The sequence below is a fragment of the Atractosteus spatula genome, chromosome 8, assembly GCF_055471065.1.
Source record: "Atractosteus spatula isolate fAtrSpa1 chromosome 8, fAtrSpa1.hap1, whole genome shotgun sequence".
Lineage (NCBI taxonomy): Eukaryota > Metazoa > Chordata > Actinopteri > Semionotiformes > Lepisosteidae > Atractosteus > Atractosteus spatula.
Genome location: NC_142713.1, coordinates 39,344,246 through 39,368,530, shown reverse-complemented (window position 1 = coordinate 39,368,530; position 24,285 = coordinate 39,344,246). Strand labels below are relative to the sequence as shown.

General features: G+C 36.0%; 2 protein-coding genes across 2 annotated transcripts in view; one reads left to right on the top strand and one right to left on the bottom strand.

Annotated features, from left to right (window-relative positions):
- The window catches only part of fbxl13 (F-box and leucine-rich repeat protein 13), a 70,647-nt gene that overhangs the window by 24,970 nt on the left and 21,392 nt on the right, over positions 1-24,285 (bottom strand). Inside the window, exons 8-12 of the mRNA XM_088923225.1 lie at positions 21,696-21,791; positions 20,863-20,998; positions 3,229-3,281; positions 2,099-2,199; positions 661-790 (exon numbers count right to left, since the gene is read on the bottom strand). Of these exons, the coding sequence (XP_088779351.1) occupies positions 661-790; positions 2,099-2,199; positions 3,229-3,281; positions 20,863-20,998; positions 21,696-21,791 (516 nt within the window). The remainder of the gene's footprint in view (positions 1-660; positions 791-2,098; positions 2,200-3,228; positions 3,282-20,862; positions 20,999-21,695; positions 21,792-24,285) is intronic.
- On the top strand, positions 553-18,371 carry lrrc17 (leucine rich repeat containing 17). Its single transcript, XM_088923223.1, has 4 exons — positions 553-720; positions 4,929-5,786; positions 14,982-15,137; positions 17,786-18,371. Exons 2-4 carry the CDS (start codon positions 5,051-5,053, stop codon positions 18,193-18,195), a joined length of 1,302 nt encoding a protein of 433 aa, XP_088779349.1. The 5' UTR covers positions 553-720; positions 4,929-5,050; the 3' UTR covers positions 18,196-18,371.

Below are 24,285 nucleotides of genomic sequence, written 5' to 3'. Positions count from 1 at the left end.
CAATAATGAGTGTAAAAGGGTCACTGGCTCAAGGCTACTTTCCTGGTATACTGAAGACACAAATCCCACCCACCCCTCTTTGGAAGAAAATAATAAGTGCCTACCATATACAGAACAAACTCTACAGTGGAAAAAGCACAGACATTTTCTATTTTTTTATGTTAGAAATGTTCATGAACCAAAACACTGTTTTTAATAAAAAATCAAAGCAACTGAATGATATTAGCCAAATCAAATTAAGACTATTTCTAAAATTACTTAAATACTGCTCTAATTCTTTTCCCATTTTTTAATCATCCTAACTTGTCTCTTGCTTCTGAAACCAAGAACCAAAGTGAAAAACAGTCAAATTACTTTATCTAAATGTAACTGATTAAAAAATGAAAGGAATTCAGTCCTTTGAAAGCTTTTTTTTTTCAAGCTTCTTTATCTTCACAGAGGGACAAAACAGTACAGGGGGCCATGGTAGTAGTCTGACACCAATCCAAAACCCCCTGGAATTACCGCCTCACTTTTCCAAAGAAAACTTGAGCCGCTGTAATTTAAAACCAGTTGCAGCCTCCCCGCTCTGGAGAAACCCTCTCAGCCTGAGCTGCAGTCAGTCCTCTCAGGGAAAGCGCTGGGCTCTCATGACAGAACAAAGAGAAACAAAGGACCAACCTGTGTGCAGCCTGAAAGGTCCAAGTAGATGAGTTTGTGGCAGCCTTTTCCTGTGGCCAGGTACTGTAATCCTTTATCTGTGAACTTCCTGCAATAAGCTAGGCTCAGGTACTGAAGATTCAGGCAACACCTTCCAAAACACAGCACAGGTTTATGGAACAAAGTTAGAAACTAGCAAGTATAAAGTTTTTATTAAGTAGTTTCCTAGAGCTGGAGATTTAAGTTTTAAAATGCAATCTTCAAGCACAAATATAATGTATTTTGTCATGTGGTTAATACTATTTTGCTGGAATGTTTTAAAACATTGTATTGTATGCTTCAAACTTTGAACACAACATTTTAGGAGATTATGACATTTCTTATTTACTAGCAATGTTTTATTTTCTGGAGTAGATGCTATTAATTGAAAGTTAGCCAGTTTGTCATGAAGATTAACACAGAACAGAGCAAGAGAATCAAAAAAGGACTCAGAAAGCATTTTCAGAGAAGACAGACGAATAAGTGAGAGTTGAAAATGCTCTCTATTGTGCTTTCATGAACTCTAGAGGCAGAACAGAGACCCTTTGTTGACCACTGAATGTGGTCTGAAAATACACAGAACAGGCAATAGATGTTTTACACTGCAGATATTTTTCATCTATGCACAGTTGTTGTCAATATACAATTCAGCATGTTCCAAGACTTCTTGATGAATGGAAGCATTTTATCGTTCATTCTTACTTTTTTTCTTCCCTTCTCAGAAGCCTCAAGTGTTTCTAATTAACTGAGATGCCTGTGAGAGCAGCTGCTTTGGACTGTGCTGTTGAATGTTACTCTGTCTTGGGAACTATTCCAAAATTAAAGCACACCGTGGAGTACTGCCACCATTATCAAAGGTCTTCATAAAAAAACTGTGAGATTATGTGAATTAATGAAAGAACTAGTTAATTACTCAAAGACAGGTTTTGCTCAAATTGGAGCTATAAACATTTTCATTTCAAGTGTCATCGGTTTATACAATATAATCTTGCCGAGCTAGCACCTTTTAAATTGCCTTGCTTAGATGGTAGTAGTTCAAGTAGGGAGCTGCATCAGCATGAGTAGGCTGCAAAGGGGAACAAGTAAAGGTCTATTCCATGCTGAAAAGAGACGAAAGGAAACACGTTTCTGCTGTGGAGTCTTCTTCGGGTGTGAGAAAGACAGGGGACTATAATCAGAGATTATATAGCATAGGATAGGAGAACAAAAGCCAGGAGTGTGGAGGAGGCAGGAGCAGGAGGGAGGCACTCAGGTCGTGCGAAGTCAAGAGAGGTGAAGAGAGGTGTGAAGTCGAAACCTGCAAATGAATGAACTATTCAGCCAAATACAAGAGTAACATTCCTATTTGTCACAGAACTTTCTTTAAATCTTCAGGATAAAAAGCGAAACAATTTTACTTTTGCTTTATTTCTTCAGTTACCTTGCCAGCACTCTAAGAGTGCCATTTGTCACACCAGTGCAGGACACATTTAGGTACAGAAGTGTTGGACAGCCCTCAAGAACTAATCGCATGGTTTCATCCTGTAGAAAATAAAAAGAATCCACAAATGTACCTGGAACTAAAAATACCGTAACACTCTGTTGACAAAACTCTAAAGAAAATGAATAAAATCAATCAATAAGTGATCAATAAAGAGTCACATTTTTTATTCTTAGAAATTAATGGGATGGCAACTGAAGTTTAGAAAATTAAAATAGTTTTTGAGTGGCAGGGTTAAGAAAATATATCATTTCCGAAATAAGAACTTATAATTAAGCATTCTAAGAAAAAATCTAAATTCTAAATAAAAGAATCAGAAACTTTCTATCTTATACTGTAGCATTCCAAGCATGTTTTGGATTATTCATACATTACAATAATTTGGTTTCTTTGATAAAGAGCAAAACAGTGGTTAATGCATTCAACTAAAACACCAAAGAATGCATCTTTTTAACTTAGAACCAAGTAAAGAAAGAAATATGTCAGTCAATATACATAGCCAGTAAAAAGGCTTCCTCTTATGAAACAACATACTGTAGCTATTTGATTAAATGATAAGCTAGTCTGACAAGAAAAAGATATGCCTAGGAAAAGACCAACTTTAAGGAAGTCGATAAGTAAGTGAAGTCCTGTACTACCAAAAGTATCCAATATTATTTTCTTGTTTTAATAAGGAAATAATTTTGTATATTCTGTGGTCAGTAGGAATAAATAAAAGCACATTGATGTATAACCTATATATGAGTAATATATAATTAATATATATAGCTATTTATTAAATATTAATTGTTCTCATTATTTATTATACAGTAGAACAAATATGTTTTACTACACAGTTAAAAGTCATTCAGCACTCTGCCAGATAAAGTACAGTAGCTTATTACTGAAGCTACAAAAATAGACTGTTAATGTCTTCCATGAGCAGTCCACAAGGAATCTTGTTTAGGCAGGCTTTTTTCTTATTCAATAAACGTATTCCAAATGTTTGAGAAGGAAAAACGCAACCTCCTAGTTCAACTGAATGCTACTAAAGCAAATCATTTGTATTGGTATCTATTTGCATTACTTACATTTACACTTGTACACTCTGACATATTCAGGTCCTGTAGATTTCTGCATTCACCTAGGAAACAAAATCTTCACTTTCACAGGTATACATGCGGCATTGTGCACATATAAACTATACTTCATTTAGGGTATATTAAACCTCTATTAAATTAAATCTAAACTGGAAAATTGATTGACCTTGTTTAACAAGCTGGACTTTGGCTTCCAGCCTATACAGTACTGTACATATTCCGAAACACACGCTATTCCCAATTGTTTGGCAAAGAACAGATTGGTTTCAAGAAATCTTTTTGAGATCATAAATAGTTGTGGTCAGCCTGCTTCTTTCCCTGGTCATTCTTAAAAATAACAACTGAAATTTGTAATGACCATGAAATTTGTCGTGATAAACGTTCTGCCATGATTCTGCTCTGGAAATTGTGGTGATTTCCAGTTTTGAGGGAGCTGACATAATAATTAATATTAAGACTACTGACAATTTCCAAATCTGGCTTTTGTAGCACAGATTCTAGATCTTGTGGTCAACCAGTTACAACAGCGCCTAGGAAGAAATTAGTTACAGTATATGAAAAATTGTAATCCATGTTTAGTCAAAGCACAGTGAGGACCTACAGCTATAGTCTGGGTTGTAATGATCTGTAATTGGCTGTGGCTTCTGTTTGCTTGGCCATTCTTGTGTTGCTCGATCTGAGTAGTATTTGTCGTTTGCAATATCTTCCCTAAACATCTTACAGATCTGACTGTCATTGCAAACAATGTTCTCTGCAGGTTTGAGTCTCATTTGTGCAAAAGGAAATAGTTTTGTATCACTTGCACATTACACCTCTGCCTCAACTGCTGCTTGTTCTGGTATGCCTCACAGGTCTATACTGGGCTCTCTCTTTTTTGCAGTCTACTGTATATGTTACTTTCCGTAATGGATATTATTTCCAAGCTGGCAACATTTACGTCCTAGTACATTCTAACTCGGATATTCAAATGGAACTTGCTTAGACCATGATACTGTACACAGATGCAAAAACTTTTTAACAGAGGTTATATTTTTAGTAATCATCAGATAACTAAATTTAAAGGTCTGAGTTTGTTACATGATAATCAAGTTTAGTTCATAGTCAGAAAACGTAGTGTATCTTTTGATTTCAATCAAAGAATGTAAGAAAGGTTACAAATGAGAAAAGGCCATTTTCAGCCCATCCCACTAGTCTACTGTATGTCTCATGTTGAGAGACTTGTCTGTGCCTGTATTTTACCTATAATTGACTTTTTTAACACTTTGTTGACCAGAATCTCCAAACATTCAACTCAACTCCAGTATGTACAAAACATTTCCTTACGAAATCTAAGGAATGAATGCAAGGCAGAAAATCATGCTTTAGAAACAAAATTGTATTTGATTTGATAAACACGAATATTGAAATTTTCCAGACCTGTCAACCTAAAATAAGCTGATTTGCAGAAATGTTGAAATGACTCAGTCTACGGCCACACTCAAGGCCTTAAAAAAGGACAATCTACTGTATGTATGCATGTACTGTACAAAAACCTTAAGGTTATGGTCACCAGAAATCGTGGTACATACATTTTCTTTACAAGACATATCATTTTCATGTATACTCTTTATACATGATACATCATTTATAAAGATACATCATTAATATGATACAAACAACAGTATCTGACTGTTTTTTTTTTCTCTCTGCAGGGTCTGCAGCTGCATCTTGTCTTTACTGAAGCCAGCTACTTAGTGTTATCTTAACTCTGATTTCAGAGGGATTCCTATACCATTACAGCTGTCACCGTTAACCTATCCAGCTGGATCTCAGGATGCAAGTCATTACAGCCCTAATGATCCTCCTCCTCCTTCAGTCCGCTGAATGCAGACGGGCCAGGAATGGCACCACAAGGAACAGGGCGCGTGGCAAGTGGGGCACAGCAAAGCGATTCGCTGCTAATGATTGCAAAGATTACGTTGAGGCTGGTGATAAGTTCCTGGACTGTCAAGATAAACATTTAACTCATGTTTTCCCTGGCTGGCCGGACGATACTGTTCATATGCTGCTGGCCAGAAACAAGATCAGAATACTGAGGGACAACACATTTGTACAATTTGAGAAACTGAAAAGCCTAGACCTGCAGCAGAATGACATCAGAGTGATCGAGGAACACGCCTTCAGTGGTTTGAACAAACTGACCACGCTGCTGCTGCAGCACAACCGGCTGCAGGTGCTGAAGGAACAAGTGCTGATCGCTCTCCCTCAGCTCCGATACCTGCGCATTTATGATAACCCCTGGAGCTGTAAGTGCGAGCTGGACAGCCTAGTCAGGATGCTGCAAGTCCCAAGCAACCGCAATCTAGGAAACTACGCCCAATGTGCAGAGCCTGCTAACCTGAAAGGACGGTATCTGAAAAAGATCAAACCCGAACTGCTGTGCCCAGAGCTGGAGGTGAACATCACTGAACAAATACCAGAACCCGTGTCTGCTGCTAAAAAAGAGCCCGACTCCACAACATGTCACACCTACATGTTCCCCAAGCCCCTTCTGGATTGCCACAGCAGAGGTGAGTTGCGAAATCAAATAACAGTAAGAAAATGTATCTAATTAAATTACAAGAATAATAGATTAAATAACATCAGCTTCCTTTGGTTACACCAATTATGAAATGGTTGTTTCCTTATTTTACAAGCACAAAAAGAACTCAAAAAAGAAAGTTAACAAACAGGAATAGTCTGGTCCAAGTTCAGCTGGCTGTGTATGATTGAAGCTACTTCCAGACATGCCGTGAGCATTGGAAATCAATTGAGCACTCTTTAAACAGACAAGAACAGTCAAAGTCCAACAGAACGTCGCCTTAGATCTTTTCATTCTGTGAGGAGGAAAAGAATAAGGTTCATGCTTTTCATTGGGCTGTGACCGCCTATAAGGAAAAAAACATTACCAGTGTATCAATACTGTATATCATACTGACATACTGTAAACACAAGATGCGGCTGCAGGCCCAGCAGAGAGAGAAAACAGCTATGTACTTTTGTTATTATCATAGATAAAGAGTATATACAGTAGCCTGAAAATGTGGTGGCTTGTAAATAAAGGATATGTTTTACCATAATTTCTGGTGATTGTTACCTTAGTGCTTTTATATGTGCTGTTATGAATGTACTGGGGAAATGTAGATGTGAATTTGTTTAAGCTTTTAGTGCAGTTATAGACATTTATCCCATTGATACAAATTTATATGACTCAAATTCAAAACTGACTAACATTTGCAGGATTTGCAGCACATATTTAGAAAATGTTTTTAATGTATTAATGTAGGTGTTAACCTTAGTGTTTTTGTTTTTTTATAAAATAGTAATGTGCCCTACACCGTAAAGAAAAATGACCCTTTGAGACCAACACCAGTGGAAAAGTTAAACTAGTAAATAAGCACACAACTACTTGCAAATAATGGATAAAACTGAAAATAATGTTGAATAATAGTGATTTTCTATCTTTAAAAATATATTTATATATTATGTACAGAATTAATTAATGCACAACTCAATATATTTATGGCACCAACTTTACATTTACTGCACTGCAAGGGAATACAAACCATAATTTCACCCAACATGGATTTTAATATAAACAGAGGCAGGTAAGTCAGGTGAGTTGCAGAGGTGAGTCAATTGAGCCACAGCAGGGTAGATACAGTGCTTTGCAGAAGTATTCAGATCCGTGCACCGTTTTCACATTTTATTGTTATAAAGCTGGCAGTCTTAACTTTTTGAAGCCGCAGTTAATATTTTTATATATACTACATACTTCGCACATTCAAAGCAAAAACAAAAAGAAGCAAATAGGAAATTAATATGAAAGAAAACATGAAATGTCAGAATTTGTATTCAAACCCTTAGTTCGGGTAAACCTAAATTAATTTATGTACAAAAATGAAAATGTCCTTAATAAGCCACAAAATTAGTTGTACGGCCTATGTTTGTTTGGAATAATAGTGGTTCTCATGATTTCAGAATAAAACCACCTGTCTCTCACAGGCTCCTTGGTCAAGTATTGAAGTTCAAGCAAAGACTCAACAATGAAGCCTAAGGAGCTTTCAAAGCAAGCCAGGGAAAAAGAAATTGAGAAACATAGATCAGGAGAAGGATACCAAAAATATTGAAGCCTCTGATTATCGCTGTGAGCAGTATCTACTCAATGATCAGAAATGGAAGGTCCAGTATACCACCAAGACACTGTCTAGATCAGGCTATCAGTCCAAACAAAGCAGCCAGGAGAGGAAGAAGGCAGTTAGGGATGCCAGTGTGAGGCCAATGACAAGTTTGAAAGAGTTACAGAGTTCAATGACTAAGATGAGAGAAAAAGTCAGCAATATCTCAATATCAAATGAATAAACAAAGCTGGCCTGAATGGCAGAGTGGTAAACTCATCTCAAATCCCACATGCGGTTTGGAACAAAGTATGTAAGTGATACTCTAAACATGTGGCAAAAAGTCTTCTGGACAGACAAGATAAATTTGAAACGTTTTTGTGTGACTGCAAAGTGTTACTTCTGGCTCAAAACACCCATATCCCTTCACCCAGTCAACACCGTGCCAACAGTCAAGCATGGTGGCAGCATCATGCTATGAGAATGGTTCCCCTCACCATGGAATGGAAAACTTTGAGATTGAAGGACAAATACATGGAGCAAATACATTCATCAAACCTGTGTCTGTTAAAGTCTATTAAGAGCCTACAAAGACATAATATTGGGGCAAAAATTCATCATTAAACAGCACACTAATCCTAAGACCAAAGACAAACTGGGTTGGCTAAAGAAAAAGAAACTGAATTGTCTTTGACTGGCCCAATCACAGTCCAGACCTGAATCCTAATAAGAATCAGTGGAAAGACTTGAAAATTGCTGTCAATAAGAGATCTTCAACCTGGTGTGAAAAATAGGTCGAGATTTAGCCAAAAAGATATTGGGGCTTCAACTGGTGCCAAAGGTGCTTTTGCCAAATAGTGAGTTCATGGGTCTGAATACGTTATGTAATCCATTTATATATACATATATATTTTTCTATTTGGGTAGAATCTGATATTTACTGTAACATATCTTAACCTTTGATGTCTTCAGTTTCAGCATCTGGGTTTTGAATAAATTATAATGTTTGACAAAAGGTATATGGATCTTTTTTAATTTAATAAAATCGGACACCACAGGAAGGGTCTAAATACTTTTGTAAGGCACTGTATCTAAGTCTATAGCATGGAGCTCAATCATACAATCTGAACACTGCTTATTTAATAAAGGCTACTTTAGCAAGACAAGGGTAATCTCTCCAGATAGGTTTTCCTCTGTAATCTTAATATGGATGTCAGTTATGTGCTGCTTGTGGATTGTTTTATATTAAAATTGACAGATCAGTTTTTACACAACTGTTTTAAACGGGGGGTATATAGCTAAAAAGCATGCTTGGAATGAACACATGACTATAATTCAAGTTTTGATATATTTGAATTCATTTGATATTTTTTAGTTTGTTTTTTCAGGTCCTGAATTACAACCTTTACTGCAGAATATTTAAAGAGCTTATTTGAAATAGTACAACTTATGTCAAACTAAAATATACAAAATACAATAATTGCCATTTTTGCAAAATTATGGTTTCTATTTAGATGAGTCAGTATATGCTAAGACCCCAAGCCACAAGTGAACCATAATGTTAAAAACTTGAAATGTTACATGCACACCCCAATGTCAGCATTAGAGAAAGTGTAAAATTTGATATTGTTAAAGTTCCAGTAACAACATCTGGACTATCTTAAGGGAATTTCATAATTACCATATTACCAATATTAGAATGCCTTCTAAGCAATTTTCTTGCCAAAAGTATTTTACACATCCTGAATGCACATCCTTGGGTTTTACATGTAACAAAAGATGAATGTAATATACAAGATGTCCTTTTTTCTGATTCTGTGATCCCCCATACAGTATTGCTACTTTCCTAAGACAATTTTAAAGCCATAAGGTGACTAAGGCTTACAAGACTTAATCATAAATTGTTGTCTGGATCCACACATTACTGAAGCCATTTAAAAAACAATTTTGCTAAAAGATCTTACTGCCAGATTAATTGAATTAACAAATACTTCATGCCCAAATCCAGATGCAGCACTTCCTTTTAAAAAGAAAAGCATATACTGTCTTCTGCAACTTTTGCTTAAATATCTTTTTACACTTTTTGTTCTTGAATGTGAAAGAGGGTCTGTATTCTGCAAATTCTTTGCAATCTTCTTGTAAATTCCTTAAACTTTCTTATTTCAAAAGCCCTCATCTAGTCTTATCTGTAGGGCCAAAATCTATACTGAAGCCTCACAGACAATTTAGCATCTACCAAGATGTACAACCAAGCTATTTATAAGGATTTGACCAGTTTAGTTGTCTAGTAGTATGAAACATCCCTCATGAAATCAGAACTACTGTATGACTCCCCGACTGTTGGAGCTGAAGGTTCCTGAGTGTTTCAGAGTGGATTAGCATCAAACATTCTTATACTGGGCCTCATTTTGTGCCTTCTGATTGGGGCCATTGACAAGTATTTCAATCCAGCTGCCAAAACAGTCTGGTACAACTTTTTCCAGATGTACTGTAACATACAGGAGGAGGATAGAGAAAAAAGGGAGAACAGAACAATAAAATTGTATATGTTACAGATGCAGCAGTCAACAGACAAAATAGGACAGTAACTTCCCATTATTGTCATGTTTCCATCGAAGTTGGTAAAGGAGGAAAGAGTTTAAGTTGGACACAGATGATAAAAAGGACAAGAGATGTGTGCATTTTGAGTTGACAATTACTATTTCTTGTGTGATAACTACCCAATTCAGAATCAACACTTACTTTGTCTGCATTTGCTGACTTCAATGACAATGGGCAGACAGGCTCCTTTGCCCCTCCCCTTACATCAAGTAATTCATCTTTTGACACTTCAAACTTTACAACAACATACAGGAAACTGTATGACCATAATAGTTCATCTCTCCTGACCTCAGCAGGTCTCCTGACCTCAGCTGCTTTTTCACTAGCATTCAAGAGACTCCTGGGTGACTATTTCAAATTCTGCCTTTGCTGAAGCCGTTGTTGGCTGTAGTAGAGGAATTCCGGTCACAGTGCAATAGTGACATTACCCAGTGATCATGTTTGAACTTATGATGTTAGGATCATACAGCCCAGTCTACGTTAACAGCGTCTTTTCTGGCTGTATCAGTTTTTGGTTTGCACTTCAGAAATTCTGGTCACAGTGGGATATTGATATAACCCAGGCATGAACTTGTGAACTTTCAGAATCACAGAGTTCAGCCTGCACTGAAAACAAGTGTCTTTCCTGGCTGAGCTTGTTAGTTGTCGCTTGAGGAATTCTGGTCACAGTGGGATATTGACAAACCCAGGGTCAAACTCGTGATGATAGAATCACAGAGTCCCGCCTGTACTTAAATCAAGAGTCTTTCCTGGCTGAGCTTGTTGTTGGTTGTCGCTTGAGGTTCCTGGTCACAGTGGGATAGTGACATTATCCAGGCTTGAATTTGTGATCTAGAATCTTGATCATAGAGCTCAGCCTGCGCAGAGAGCAAGTGTTTTTCCTGTCTGAGCCAGTTGGGATTCCCCTCACACACAATAGGAATCTGAGATGGTTGCAGTTATTTCTCTGGCTTAAAAAAAGGCTTGGAGTGGAGCTTTTAATCCATATTGCAATCATATCAAGGAAACATCCAAGTGATAGTATTATTCTTATTATTTATTATATGTTGCAGTTTGTGTTTAATTACTGAACAATCCACTGTATAGAATACACTGTAGTGTAACAAAATGTTCATAAGGACAACAAACTCTAAGTCAGTCTGCAGTTCTGCTCCACTGCCCCCCCTTTCTCATTCTCAGACACAGCTAGGGCAAATGAAGGAAGATTGCTGCAATAACATGAATGGTAGTTCTGTACTTATCTATTGCATTCACTCAATGGCTAAAAAACTTTATTTGTTAGGGCATATTCTAATTCTGTGTATTTTGGAGTTTGAATACTACTTATGACAACAGTATATGTAGTATATATACAGTATATATAGTACTCTAAACCAGTAAGTAACACTTATACAGTACAAATACATAAATAACTACATTCAAATTATACTATTTCTATGAAGAGAATTCCATAAAAATAAGATTCTGTCTAAAAGTATGGTTTCTTCTTCTAAATCTCTAATGGAAAAATAGACATACAGTCTGAACCGTTACCAAACATTCATATGTTTTTGATTATTGCGGCTTTACGGTTACGCCTTGGAGACTGTCCAGACAAGCACCTCTGAAGCACATTGCAAAAGAGACACGGGGAATGCAGGGATAGCATGGATGATGCAATGATGTGCCTTTATGAATAGTCAATTTATGCTGTCCATTATACTTACAATGTAATAAAGTCACAAGCAGAATGGATGTGGTTCATGGAAGAAGTACAATATTTATTTCGTTCCAGAAAAGAGCTTCATAGTTATGGAAATCCTCTTCAATTTGTTGTTATAGTTTATCTTTAGCAACGTCTTAATTTATGCTTAACAACCAAAAACAAAATCTAACAGTAAATTCCAGATAAAAAAGTATAGAATATTTATAACAAAAAAGTATACAGTATAATAATCAAAGGATGAGCAACTCCAGCACATTTCATAAGTACTTTTCTAATAGCAGCTGATTGATGGCTACAAAAAGGATAGTTTAATCTTTTATTGTGCAAATATTTAGATTATTGAGTAATAACGTTCAGAAAGGCCAATCCCTGATGTAGCCCATAATGTCTCCAACAAACAAGACAAGAAGTACAGAAGATCCCAGAGTATGAATTTACAATGAAGCTACATTTATTTCTCTTTATGTTACCTGAAATGTCACAGAAAGACAAGAAAAAAAAGAGAAAAAAACAGCCTCAAGAATCTGTACTAAGATTTATATTACAACACATTACAATTACAGATGTTATGGCTTCCCAATAGGTTACACAACGGAAATATCTTAAATCATGAAAGAAAAGATGCATTTTGCATACATTGCTGGAACACAGGAACTCTGTTATTACTTGTATATCAGCACAATTCAAAACACAGACAACCACTGCAGAGGAAAATATTCTTCATATGACTATAACAGCTGAAAGCGCTGTTAATGGTTGGAGACATTCTATTTTAAAATGATTGCTCGAGCTAAACGTAGCACAGAGATCTATTCTGAATGTGAGCACTGTTTTTTTGTTCTCTTTGCAATTAAACAAAATGTTGTTTAAAAGAAGGAAATTATTCATTTAAATGTATGTCAGACATTTAAATGTTAAAGTTAGGGGGCGGTGCAGTGGCTGTGACTGGAAGGTTGCCGGTTTGTATCCCACGGCCGGCAGAGGAATCCTACACTGTTGGGCCCCTGAGCAAAGCCCTTAACCACAACTGCTCCAAGGGCGCCGTATAAATGGCTGACCCTGCGCTCTGACCCCAAGCTTCTCTCCCTGTCTGTGTGTCTGTGTGCCTCATGGAGAGCAAGTTGGGGTATGTGAAAAGACAAATTCCTAGTACAAGAAATTGTATATGGCCAACAAAATGATCTTATGTTATCTTAATTTAATATTTAAAACTTCATATTCATATCTGCAACTGTTTAAATTCAAGCTACAAACACTGTGGGGCTGATTTAAAGGTATGATTTGAATTTGTTGACTACTGTGCCTCTTTACCCCTACACCTACGAAAATCTTTTACTTTTTTTTGTAGAGAGGACGAGACTAACCAGCTCAGTCGCTGGTCTCTGTTTTATTCCCTGTGGAAACAGCACTATGGTTAATATTAGTTAATATTAGTGCTACATCACTTTAGGGGATTACAACAAAATGCCACTTTTTTACTAAGTATGGGGGCTCCCTTATCTGACACGGCTGTAGGGTGAAAACAGTAGTGAAAAAGTTTAAATGTATTTGTGAAAAAGCCCATGCTTTTTAAAGGAACCATCCAATCATCTTCTAACCACTCCATCGAATACAACCGGAGTCTATTCGGAATAGCAATGGGTGCAAGGCAGGATACATCCTGTACAGGATGCCAGTCCACCACAGGGTAGACACACAAACACAAACACAGACCTGCACGCACTCACACCTAGAGCCAGGTTTTGCAGAAGCCAGTTAACCTACCAGTACAGTATGTCTTTAGACTGTGGGAGGAAACCGGAGAACTTGGAGGTAACCCACACAGTCACCTGGAGGACACACATACTCCATCCAGATTGCAGCCCAGGAATTGAACCTAGAGCTCCAGTGCTGAAAGGCAGCAATACCACTGTTCCAGTATGCTGCCCATAAAGTAACCAAATGTACATTTTTTTTTTCGGATTCTAAGCCAAAATCTCCTCTACTATCAATATATCATGGGATATTAAAAAAACCTGCCAATTGAACAAAGAATAAAAAATATTTCTTCTAAAAGAAATGTGTCCCTAAAAGCTTCATTATTTGTATTTATTAATGATTTATATTGGTTACAAATGTTATTATTTTAATTTCCGGTGCTGCTTTTATGCAGCCTGTTATACTGCTGAGGCTTATTCCCCTTAACACTTGAATCAAAGCAGAGTCAGTTTTACGCTAAGGATAAGGAAACATAACACTTTAAGACTGATATATAAATAAAATTAACATCGATAAGTGAACTGGTTTTGTATCCACATACTTTCACATTTTAACATATATATATATTACTATAAAGGGTTTAAAGCAGAAATAAAACATCTACGTTCCGGGTAATTCTCTGTTTCCAATTAATTTGTATGTATGACCTTCTTTTATTGGTTCCCCAAAACAGATCCTCAAGGATTCCTGTGTTTCCTGGATTTAGTTCCAGTTAAGCTTTGAAGTCACCAGGTCGAATTAATATCTGTAATTAATCAGCTTTTCTGTTTAGACTGTTCTTTAATTTGTTTCTGCACTGTTTTGTGGGTTTTTTTCACAAAACTCCACTTCAAGTGTACAGGAATGATACCAATTCTAAATCCCATTACAAGAGCCAAAAGCAAATTTTAAAAGCTGCCCTAAATAGAAAACTGAAATCATACAGCTGCGATTAAGGTTCTCAGCTAAAAGCAAAGCCAGAAGATAGGAGTCCCCCAGGACCAGGCTTAGGAGATTCAGACAAATTTAATCACTTTTAAAAGATTGTTCATGGCCATTTTTCATAATACTGTGTTACTTTTAATACCTCATTTCCCAAACTTTTATAGAACAGAATTATCGCTTTCAATGAACACATCTGAAAGTGTGCAATTTCTTGATCAATGCTACAGAGCAAATTAAGCTACTTTTACTGTACCACTGAAATTGTTTAATAAATATAGACATTGCTTAGGAGGAAATGTTACAAATTATTCTTATTGTCAAAGGGGACTGTATTAATAAAAGGCTTACAGTAATGTAAACTACAAGATATCTGTGCTGTCCTGCTAACTTGGTTCAGTGTGTGAGAGAGAGCACGATGTGAGCCTTGATTTAACTTATTTCTTGTGAATTCTGCTTCATACAAAGTTATTTTGAACAACTGAGTTATTTTCAGACATGTTGGGAGAGAGATACAATATCTCAATGTTCAGATAGTTAAAATAGACCAAAGTTCTGATAATTCCAGATTTTATACATGGGTTCCGAAAAGCTCCTAAAACCCCTTTTTCATTTATTTGCAGATCTGAAGAATGTTCCAGCTAACATCCCACCAGATGTAGCTAGGATTGACCTCTCCAGTAACAGTATCAAACAGTTAAGAGCTAAGGAGTTTGTTGCTGTTAAAGATCTCAAAATGCTGAACCTCAGCAGCAATAACCTAGATTATATCGACACAAGTAAGTAAACTTTCAATTGTATTTAATTTACGTCCTGTAATACGCAAATGCTGCATTTTGCAAAAGTTTTCACTCCTATCAATGACAGAATTTAATTAATTATAGTTTATTATTTTAAATTAATACTTGTTGTTCAGAAAAAAAAACTATGGAGATAATATACAAGTTGACATTTACTTATTAAATTAGTATTTAACCTAAAAAATCAGAACTTTGCCAATTGCTGTCTTGAGCCATTTCGCATACCAGCTTTGCACAGTGGGATGGTGTTGTTTTTGCCCATTTTTTCTTGGAAAATTCTTCCATATCAGACAAGTTCACTGTGGAACATTAGTAGAATGCAATTACAGATCTATTGGATTTAAGTCAGAACTTTTGACAGGTCCCACTTTGTCTCCAAAGTCTTCTGCCACATATCTGCAATATCACCTACTTGCCTTGTTACGAACTCTTTTACAGTCATTGCTTCATTTGTGCAAATCATCCACACCCAGAAAATATCTTTGATGTCGACATTTTCTTGTAACCTTTTCCTGGTCTGTATTTTTTAACAACTTTATCCATGACTTTTAAAAAAATGCTCCTCATGACATGAGTTGTGGTTTGAAATCCAATGTCTGAGACAACTTACAGAGACAGACACATTTGCACTGACCTTAATTACACACAGTCAGACACCATTACTAAAATGATGTGAACTATCAGAATAATTGTTTGCACCTGAACTGATTTAGGGCTGTCGTAGAATAAAGTGCAATTGAGAACTTTGAAAATCTTTGAAAATTAAATGTATTTAATATTATGAACAATTTCTTAGCTTCATCAGTATAGAGCAGGTCATGTAGATTCTAAATATATTCTAAATATATGAAGTTCATATATATAAGAAGAATTTTAACTGCATGCTCGGCATGACAGAAAGAATATATGGAACCTTTGCGGGGGTGTGAATACTTTTGCAAACCACTATATGCATGTTATGTGAATAAACTATTTAACTCAATGCCCTGAAGGACAGATAAACAAAAAAAAACAGACCTTTCCTTCACTGTGCAGATTGTGAAAGCTAGAACTTCATGCTGTATGCTTTTGAGGGCTTAAAGCTATAACAAATTAACCATAAACATATACTACTTAAATTTTAACCTTTCCTCAACAATGTTTTGGATTAATGAGAAAATCAAGGATGATTAAACTTATTAAATTCACATCAAAGGTAAATGTCAAGGTCAATGTGAAATATGTTACGACCGAAAGGGAGTATACAGCCAGGAGGCCCAAACACATTAACACATAAGACCAGGATCAAAGAAGTTTAAATGAGCAAGAGTTTCTGCAAGCTGAACAGCACTCTAACCCTTTTTTACTAAGGTTGGCCGCAGAATTGTGCTCTAAACCCCAAAAATCTTGAATGACTTTTTCACATATCACATCCCTGCAGAAGTACATACTGTACGAAGTACACTGCAGCAGTGGCTGGATTCAGTTCAAAACACTCCTACTCATACATGCATTCTGGATCAAGACTTTGACACTGGTAATGGAATGACTCTAAATAATCTCAAGAACAGAGTGATAAACTTATATAACGAGAACCTACGTAATTAGTATTACAGGCCTCCTTTCCTGAGGAATGTCGATAATTAGAGAGCTCAGAGTTTTCCATCACACAATATTCTAAGATCAAAACACACTTAATTACCACCCCTGTAGAACACACTGCTTCCATTACAGCATGGTCCCATATATTTACAAGACAAGAAATTTAAAACCGACTCCAACAGCATGCAACATTAAAACTTCCTATTTATCACTTTAAAGGGGAACTGCAATGCTATTTTTATAATGTGGGGTTAGAATGAATCGGCACTGGTAAGTGCATTTCAAACCGCAAGTAAAGTAAAATGTACACAGTAACTTGTAAAAACTCCCATTTACCGTACCTCACAAAATAAACAAAATTTCCAGGTATGCACAGCTGCGATTCAGAAGGAGGCAACAAAACCTCCAGTGACGAGTGTGGCCCTGTGACATTGTAAACAAGCAAACTTGCAAATATATCTCTTTTTTTTATCCAATAGAAATATTGCTTTAGATTTCAAGACGGTTTCGCTGACAAATACTACTTGTTAACTCTGCATGCAGATCACAATGGAACATTTCTGTGTGAAATGTCTGCAGCACAACCTGTATTTATTTACTCATACATCATATCACATTAGTTATTATGGTGACTAGTGAGCACGAAGAGCCTCTTCACATTGTAATTTGTGGGAACTCGAATGCGAGTTTGCGACAAAATGGAGACTTACAGTACTTTCACAAAGTTCATGATTTTGTGCGTAATTTGACATTTGTAAACTTTTCCCATAACATTAATAAATGTATTTTGTTATTGAGATTTAATAATCAGTCTGAGAAACTGGGACTGCAGTTCCCCTTTAAATTAGAGTACATTGTGTGCACTATAGAACAAGCGTCTTACTGTAAATCTCACAGTTCACAAAAGAGCATTTCCATATGTCTGACTTTTTACTCTTTTAAAATACACAGAAACAGTAATATACGGTGCATAGGTAAGGTATTCTTCAATGAAGCTGATAATGAAATGTTTCTTTTATAAAACTCTCTATTCTTGTTCCTTACAGCTGCCTTTTCTGGTCTTCTGTACCTCAGAGAGCTGGACCTCTCTAACAACAGTTTGCAGTATTTTCAATATGGAGTTTTAGAGGACCTATATTTTGTTCAAAAGCTGGTGCTGGGAAATAATCCTTGGAAATGTGATTATAATATTCACTACCTTATATACTGGCTGCAGCATCACTACAGTGTTGAATACAGCGGTCTGATTTGCAGCTCTCCAGTGGAGTTTAAGGGGTGGCTTGTCGAAGACTATGTAAAAACATACAATGGTGACTGTCCTAAAGACAAACTGCCTGGACAAACTGACAACTTGCAGGAAACCAATGCAGATGCAGACGATGAAGAAGAGACAGATATTCAACCCAGCCCAATAAGAGGCCGTGAGCGAACAATCAAAATTATAAGACTGAGTTAAAAAAAGATAAATGCAAACATTGTTTTTTTAGAATGATCAAAATCAGTCTGTATCAGATGACAACCTGCTTCTTTTTTTAAGAATCTTTTTTTTTCCCACATTTTTATGATCAGAGTCCATTGCCGGTTTTTCAATGTATAATTTCACACTGCTAAGCATATTAAAAGTGCTTTTTTCTTACTTTGTCCAGCTGTTCTATCAATTAAATAAAACTGAATCCATTTACTATAACAGATTTAAGAATGATAAATGTGAAGGTTTACAACAGCTTCATGTGATCATTATCGCCTTTGCGTGTTGTTGGTCAAAATCAAAGAAAATGCAACCTCCAAACAAACCATACTGATTAATTCAAAATATTTATAATACATTTTCATTAAATCTTCTCTGATTACACATTTTCAGCATATTGTTTTTGCTTTCTAATTTATAAGAGTTATTACTACAAAACAGCCAGAGTACTTTGCATATTGAGTAAAGAGCAGCACTTTCTATTGCTTTATCTAAATTAGAACATCAGACCCAGTTGCTATCTTAACAGATTTTACTAGTTTGTTTGCACTACATTCTTAAAACCCTTGCTGTGGATGTTACTAGCTTAAACAAGCTGAATATTATGCTAGCTAGAAAATATAATCATGTTCGAAAGCATGATGTTTGGATCATTAACAAAACATTATTCCTTCTTACATTAATAATATAATGTATTGACTTTGAGATATGTAGACCTACATGATTCAGTAAAATATAAGGATGGCAGTTCTGAAAAACACTGTTTGAAGAAAGATTCTATCTTGGCAGAGGTTTCTGCTTATCCAGCTAAAACCTGCTGTCAAGAAGTTAAGTTTACAGCTTGTGAGTCAAGGGGGGCTAAAGACTTCAGAGAGCCTTAGTTCTACAGCTGTAACAGCATGCCCTGCAGTTCTGTAGTCTGCAAGAATCTGTGCTCTTGAGGTGAGTAAACTCTGATGACAACAAAGTACCATTTGAGGTTTAAATGTGTGGGATTTTAACAACAGAAAATTCCACACTGATTGGGCACCAAGATTAAAAAATGACTAACAGAGGAAGGTCCTGGTATGCACTGAGTAGAAACAGATGTGACATGTCCATTCATTCAATAATTCAAGGACTAGTGCTGTCACAAAGCATTGCACATGCGTATAGGTATGGTAGGCCATGACCCTCTCATGACTGCCTTCAATACTTTTATACAACTAATGACATGTCAGACTCAAGCTTGAGGCTGACTTGGAATAAAACGCAGCTACAGTATGGATAGAAAAGGACGTTGCAAACAGACATGAACAGATTCACATGCACAAGTCTATAACTGCAATTACTACATTCACATTCTGGTAGAAAATGCTATTCAGTGTTCACACACATTAACTGAATTTAAATGCACTACGTGGGCTAAAAGGCCTCTTCTCATTTGTCATCTTTCTGATATTATTTTATCTTCAGCTAAAATGCATTAAGAATGTTGGCAGATAATAATATAAATACTGCATATTTACTAATACCCATAGTGCTTAGAAAATGTTTGTGAACCCAGAGGATAAATACTGAAATTTCATAGTTTTACCATGATAGCCTTCTTGAATCAATATTAATCTTTTTGTAAATGTCCAATAGGATTTATGGTAAACAATTCCATGTCCCTTGAAACAAAATGATGCATGAATTAAACAAACAAAGAACAATTAAGATTACTCAGGGGCTGTGAAAATTAAATCTCATTAGCTCAATTAAGAGTATAATTAAAATCTCTTGCAAGTCCAGAAATATCCATCCTATATAACGATCAGAAAAATTGTGAGGTTGGTCTTTGCCATAAAGGTTTGTGGAGTCATATCATGCTACAATCTAAGGAAATCTCTGATGCCCTCAGAAAAAAATATTGATGCTCTACAGTCTGGAAAGTTGCAAAACCATTCCTAAGGATTTCGGACTCCACTAATCCACCATCAGACAGACAGTCTACAAATGTAGAAACTTCAAGATCACAGTTACTTTGCCTAGGAGCAATCCCCCTACAGAAATCTCTATAAGAACAAACAGGAAACTTATCAAGAAAGTTACAGAGAACTCCAGAGTTCCATCCAAAAAACTGCAAAATGAGTCCCTGCAGTGGCTCCATCATGCTCACCTTTCGAGGATCTACATGACTTGGCAAATCAGTACCTACTGTATCTGACTTATTATCTTCCTAAGAAGAAGAATTTGTCATCAAAATGTTGTGGCAGGACGTTGGGCGAGCTGTCCATGCAAGGCAGCCCTCAAATGTCAAAACTAAACAAGTTCTCCAAAAAAGGACAGGACAAAATTACCTCAAAACCGATGTGAGAGACCAATCAATGGTTACAGGAAATGTTTAGTTGCTCAAGGGTGTCCCACTAGTTACTGAATTTAAGGGTTCACATTGTCACACATGGATATTGAATGTTTAATCATTTGGGGATAAATAGATGTTGAAAGAGTATTGTGTTTTGTGTCATTTGTTTCATCGGGTTAACTTTTTATATTATTACGACTTAGACTAACATATAACATTTTAGGTTTGAAATATGTGAAAAGGTCCACAAACTTTTTCTTGACACTGTATAAATATACTTTCATAATAACCAGTTATGTAGTTCTGGCAGAATGTTTGAAAGCACTCACTGATGCATTGAAAGCTCGGCCACTGAAGGGAGGAACAGCCATGGAAGTTCAGATGAATTACGAAAGGACGGTATTTCTGCAGAAGCCGCACAACTGTGCCGTCTGCAATCCTGCACTTCTCAGAGGAAAAATTAATCTGACAAAAGGAACCTACAGTAAGGACACTGATACAGAAATGTTTGACATTTTAAACAACTAAATAACTGACTATCCATATTAAATTGCTTTTTTAGATATTATTTTTCACCTGTAACAGTAACTATGCTAATGTCGCTCCTTCAGAAAACAAAAGGTTTTTTGGGTAAAAAGTAATGCTGTGTTTAGACAGCTGTAATTTAAGAGCTGAACAAGACTTAGGGAATTCTGAGATATTACAACAGAGGATGAAGAATGTTTGAAGAATTATCTTCATAATGTAAAAGCAATTTCATTTTACCACAGTAAATTATAAATATGCCATAATCCTGGTCTTTTGTTTTTTTAATACATCCCAGATTGGTAAATGAAATACTTTCATAACAAAACTACTCAAAAAGAGTATACAGTATATGGTATCCAACATAGAACCTAAAGAATAATCAGAAATGAAAATATTGAACATTATAAAACAAAGTGGTACTCAGCTGTTTTAGGAACAGAGGGTTTAATAGAGGGAGAAAATCATACAGACACAAAATAACAAAATCCACATTTGTTGGTTTTTCTCTAAAAAAACAGTCTAATTCTACAATTTTGTGAGGAAAAGTATATATATCCATCACCTATTTAAATCACAGATGGTGATAGCTACGGCTATACAAGAAGACTGAACAATCCCTAATACAGTACCTTACCTGGCTCCAGAGGGAACTGTTCTGGGTAAGCATTTTCCAAGACCGACAGACCTGAGCACATCTTGCTAGGTCCTTAATCCCTAACCAAGTAAAGATCTGTAGGTAATGACAAAAAACTGTTTAAACATGTTTTATTCAAAAACAGATTCCATACAACTTCTCGTCAACAATAACAGACTATAGATCAATTGCATATTACTGTTCATTGTTACCATGGACACACAACAGAAAAAAAAAACTTAGAAAAAAACTCTTGGCAGAAAGAGGATACCAGAGGATACTTTTATAAATCATTCACAGCCACAAAACTCACAACAATAATATCAGTGTTTACATGTTTAAAACTATTGGTTAATTTTACCCTGAGGAATGTGATTGAGTTCAAACTTGTGTTAAATATTTTTTTAACCACTTTCCATAAATCATCAAGGGCTGTTGTCTTTTTCTTAATAATATACTATACAGTATGTTCTTATATTCAGAAAACAAACACAATGCTTCATCAGTAAACAGAGCCCACTAGTTTAACTTAACACATTTCTTGTTCTTTTATATTGCAACTCCTGGAGAGGTGTCATAAAAGTGAATGTTTGCAGTTCTCCTAGAATGAGTAGAAGCCAAGGTTTTTACACAGCTGTAGGTGGTCTGAAAGATGATAATCAATGGGTTTACTCTAGTAGTTCATTTACTTCTGGGTAAATAAGTCTTCATGAGAGCACAGCATTAAAATATAATGGACAAGGGAGTGGAAGGAATGCATGCCAGACAAGAGGAACTTGATTTGATCAGTTTTGGAAACCCGGTTCTTGCTAAGTAATTTTAACCTTGTTTTAGAGAGCACACTTGAAGAAAGCTACCCAGCCAAAATGTTGTGTTTACTTTCTTTTTATTTTCAGCATGGAATAGACCTACTGTATTACTTGTTCCTTTGCAGCCTACACATGCTGACGCAGCTACCCCCCTGAACTACTTGTTTTAGATAGTTTACTGTCCTTTATTTAAGGAAATTCTGATTTTCTTTATTGAGGAATCCTCAGGCTAAAGACGTTCTCTCCTGGTTGTTGATGCATTCTTATAAGAGGGACTGAGAATCCCATTTCTTTTGGGGAATCCGGGTTTTAGAAGGGTGATTTAGCACTGAGTCAAATTCTGTTAATTAAGAATGCAGGTTTCTCTTGTTAGCCTGTTTAGGTACTGTATTTTAAGTACTGTATTGGATTTTAAGCCTCTGAGATGCTTGCTTTGTAACGCATAGTGTTGTATGTGTGAAACATGGTGTGTTGTTTGGTTTTGTATCACCCTCTTGTTAATGAAGGTTTGTTGGTCCTAGTTTGCCTCTTATTTAATACACTTTCTTTAAAGTTTTACCAGAGAATAAAAAACTTAAATTCTTCAAATTATACCAACCACAGAGGTTTATATCTTTGACATTTTTTAATTATTTAAGTATTTCATTTCCTGCTTTATTCTGTGTTTTCTTAAACCTCTATTTGTAGCAATAATTTAACTTGGATTACCTCTGGACAATGAGCCACTTAAATGCATTTTTTCTTCTTTCTTACTGAAAATCACTTAAGCTATTTTTAAAGGTGCTATATAAAGTGTATTATTATGTGCTCTCATGCAATTGTTCATAATTTTTAATGACTTTTTTCTTTGACTGAGGTTCTTTTATTTTTGGAAACTTTCCTGATCATCACCAGAGACCAAATTGGATCCAATACAGTATTTATTCAAGAGAAAGAGATTCTAATTTGAGGCAGGACTGAAAAAAAACTATTGTTACATTTGTCCTGTTTTCCCCAAAGCTGAGATCAAGAATTTTAAACTATTTTTTCACCGTAATCCTAACTGTTTTATAATTAAAATACATTTATATGAGCAGTGAAAATTTAAGCTTATCTGTTATCTTAAACTGACTGATAAAGCCACATTGTAAATAAAGCCACATTGTAACCGGAAGACTGATCGTATAGTTAAAATACAATGGCTGTAATAAATATGTGCACTTTTGATAGTTTCATTCAATAAATTCTGCTTTCATTAAAAAAAATAAGTATTATATAATAGAACAGCAGTTATACTAAAATAGTTTAATGCATTTGATTTACAAATTACACATTTTTTACATGCAATATACAGTATCATAAGAATATTCAGAAGATACTGTGGTACACACATTAATAATTGCTTACACTTATATAGCGCTTTTCTGAACACTCCACTCAAAGCACTTTACAGGTAATGGGGACTCCCTTCCACCACCACCAATGTGCAGCATCCACCTGGATGATGCGATGGCAGCCATAGTGCGCCAGAACGCTCACCACACACCAGCTCTCAGTGGGGAGGAGGGCAGAGTGATGAAGCCAGTTCAGAGATGGGGATTATTAGGAGGCCATGATTGGTAAGGGCCAATGGGAAATTTGGCCAGGATGCCAAATTTACACTCATACTCTTTTTGAGAGATGCCCTGGGATTTTTAATGACCACAGAGTCTCATCTCATCCGAAGGACAGCGCCTGTTTACAGTAGAGTGTCCCTGTCACTATACTGGGGCATTAGGACCCACATGGACCGCAGGGTGAGC

What these genes read in the sequence shown, in the direction of transcription:
- lrrc17 (XM_088923223.1), top strand. Translation starts at nt 5,051, where the DNA reads ATGCAAGTCATTACAGCCCTAATGATCCTCCTCCTCCTTCAGTCCGCT. An exon ending in TCTGGATTGCCACAGCAGAG is followed by an intron (nt 5,787 to 14,981) that starts GTGAGTTGCGAA and finishes ATTTATTTGCAG; the next exon opens with ATCTGAAGAATGTTCCAGCT. An exon ending in CCTAGATTATATCGACACAA is followed by an intron (nt 15,138 to 17,785) that starts GTAAGTAAACTT and finishes TGTTCCTTACAG; the next exon opens with CTGCCTTTTCTGGTCTTCTG.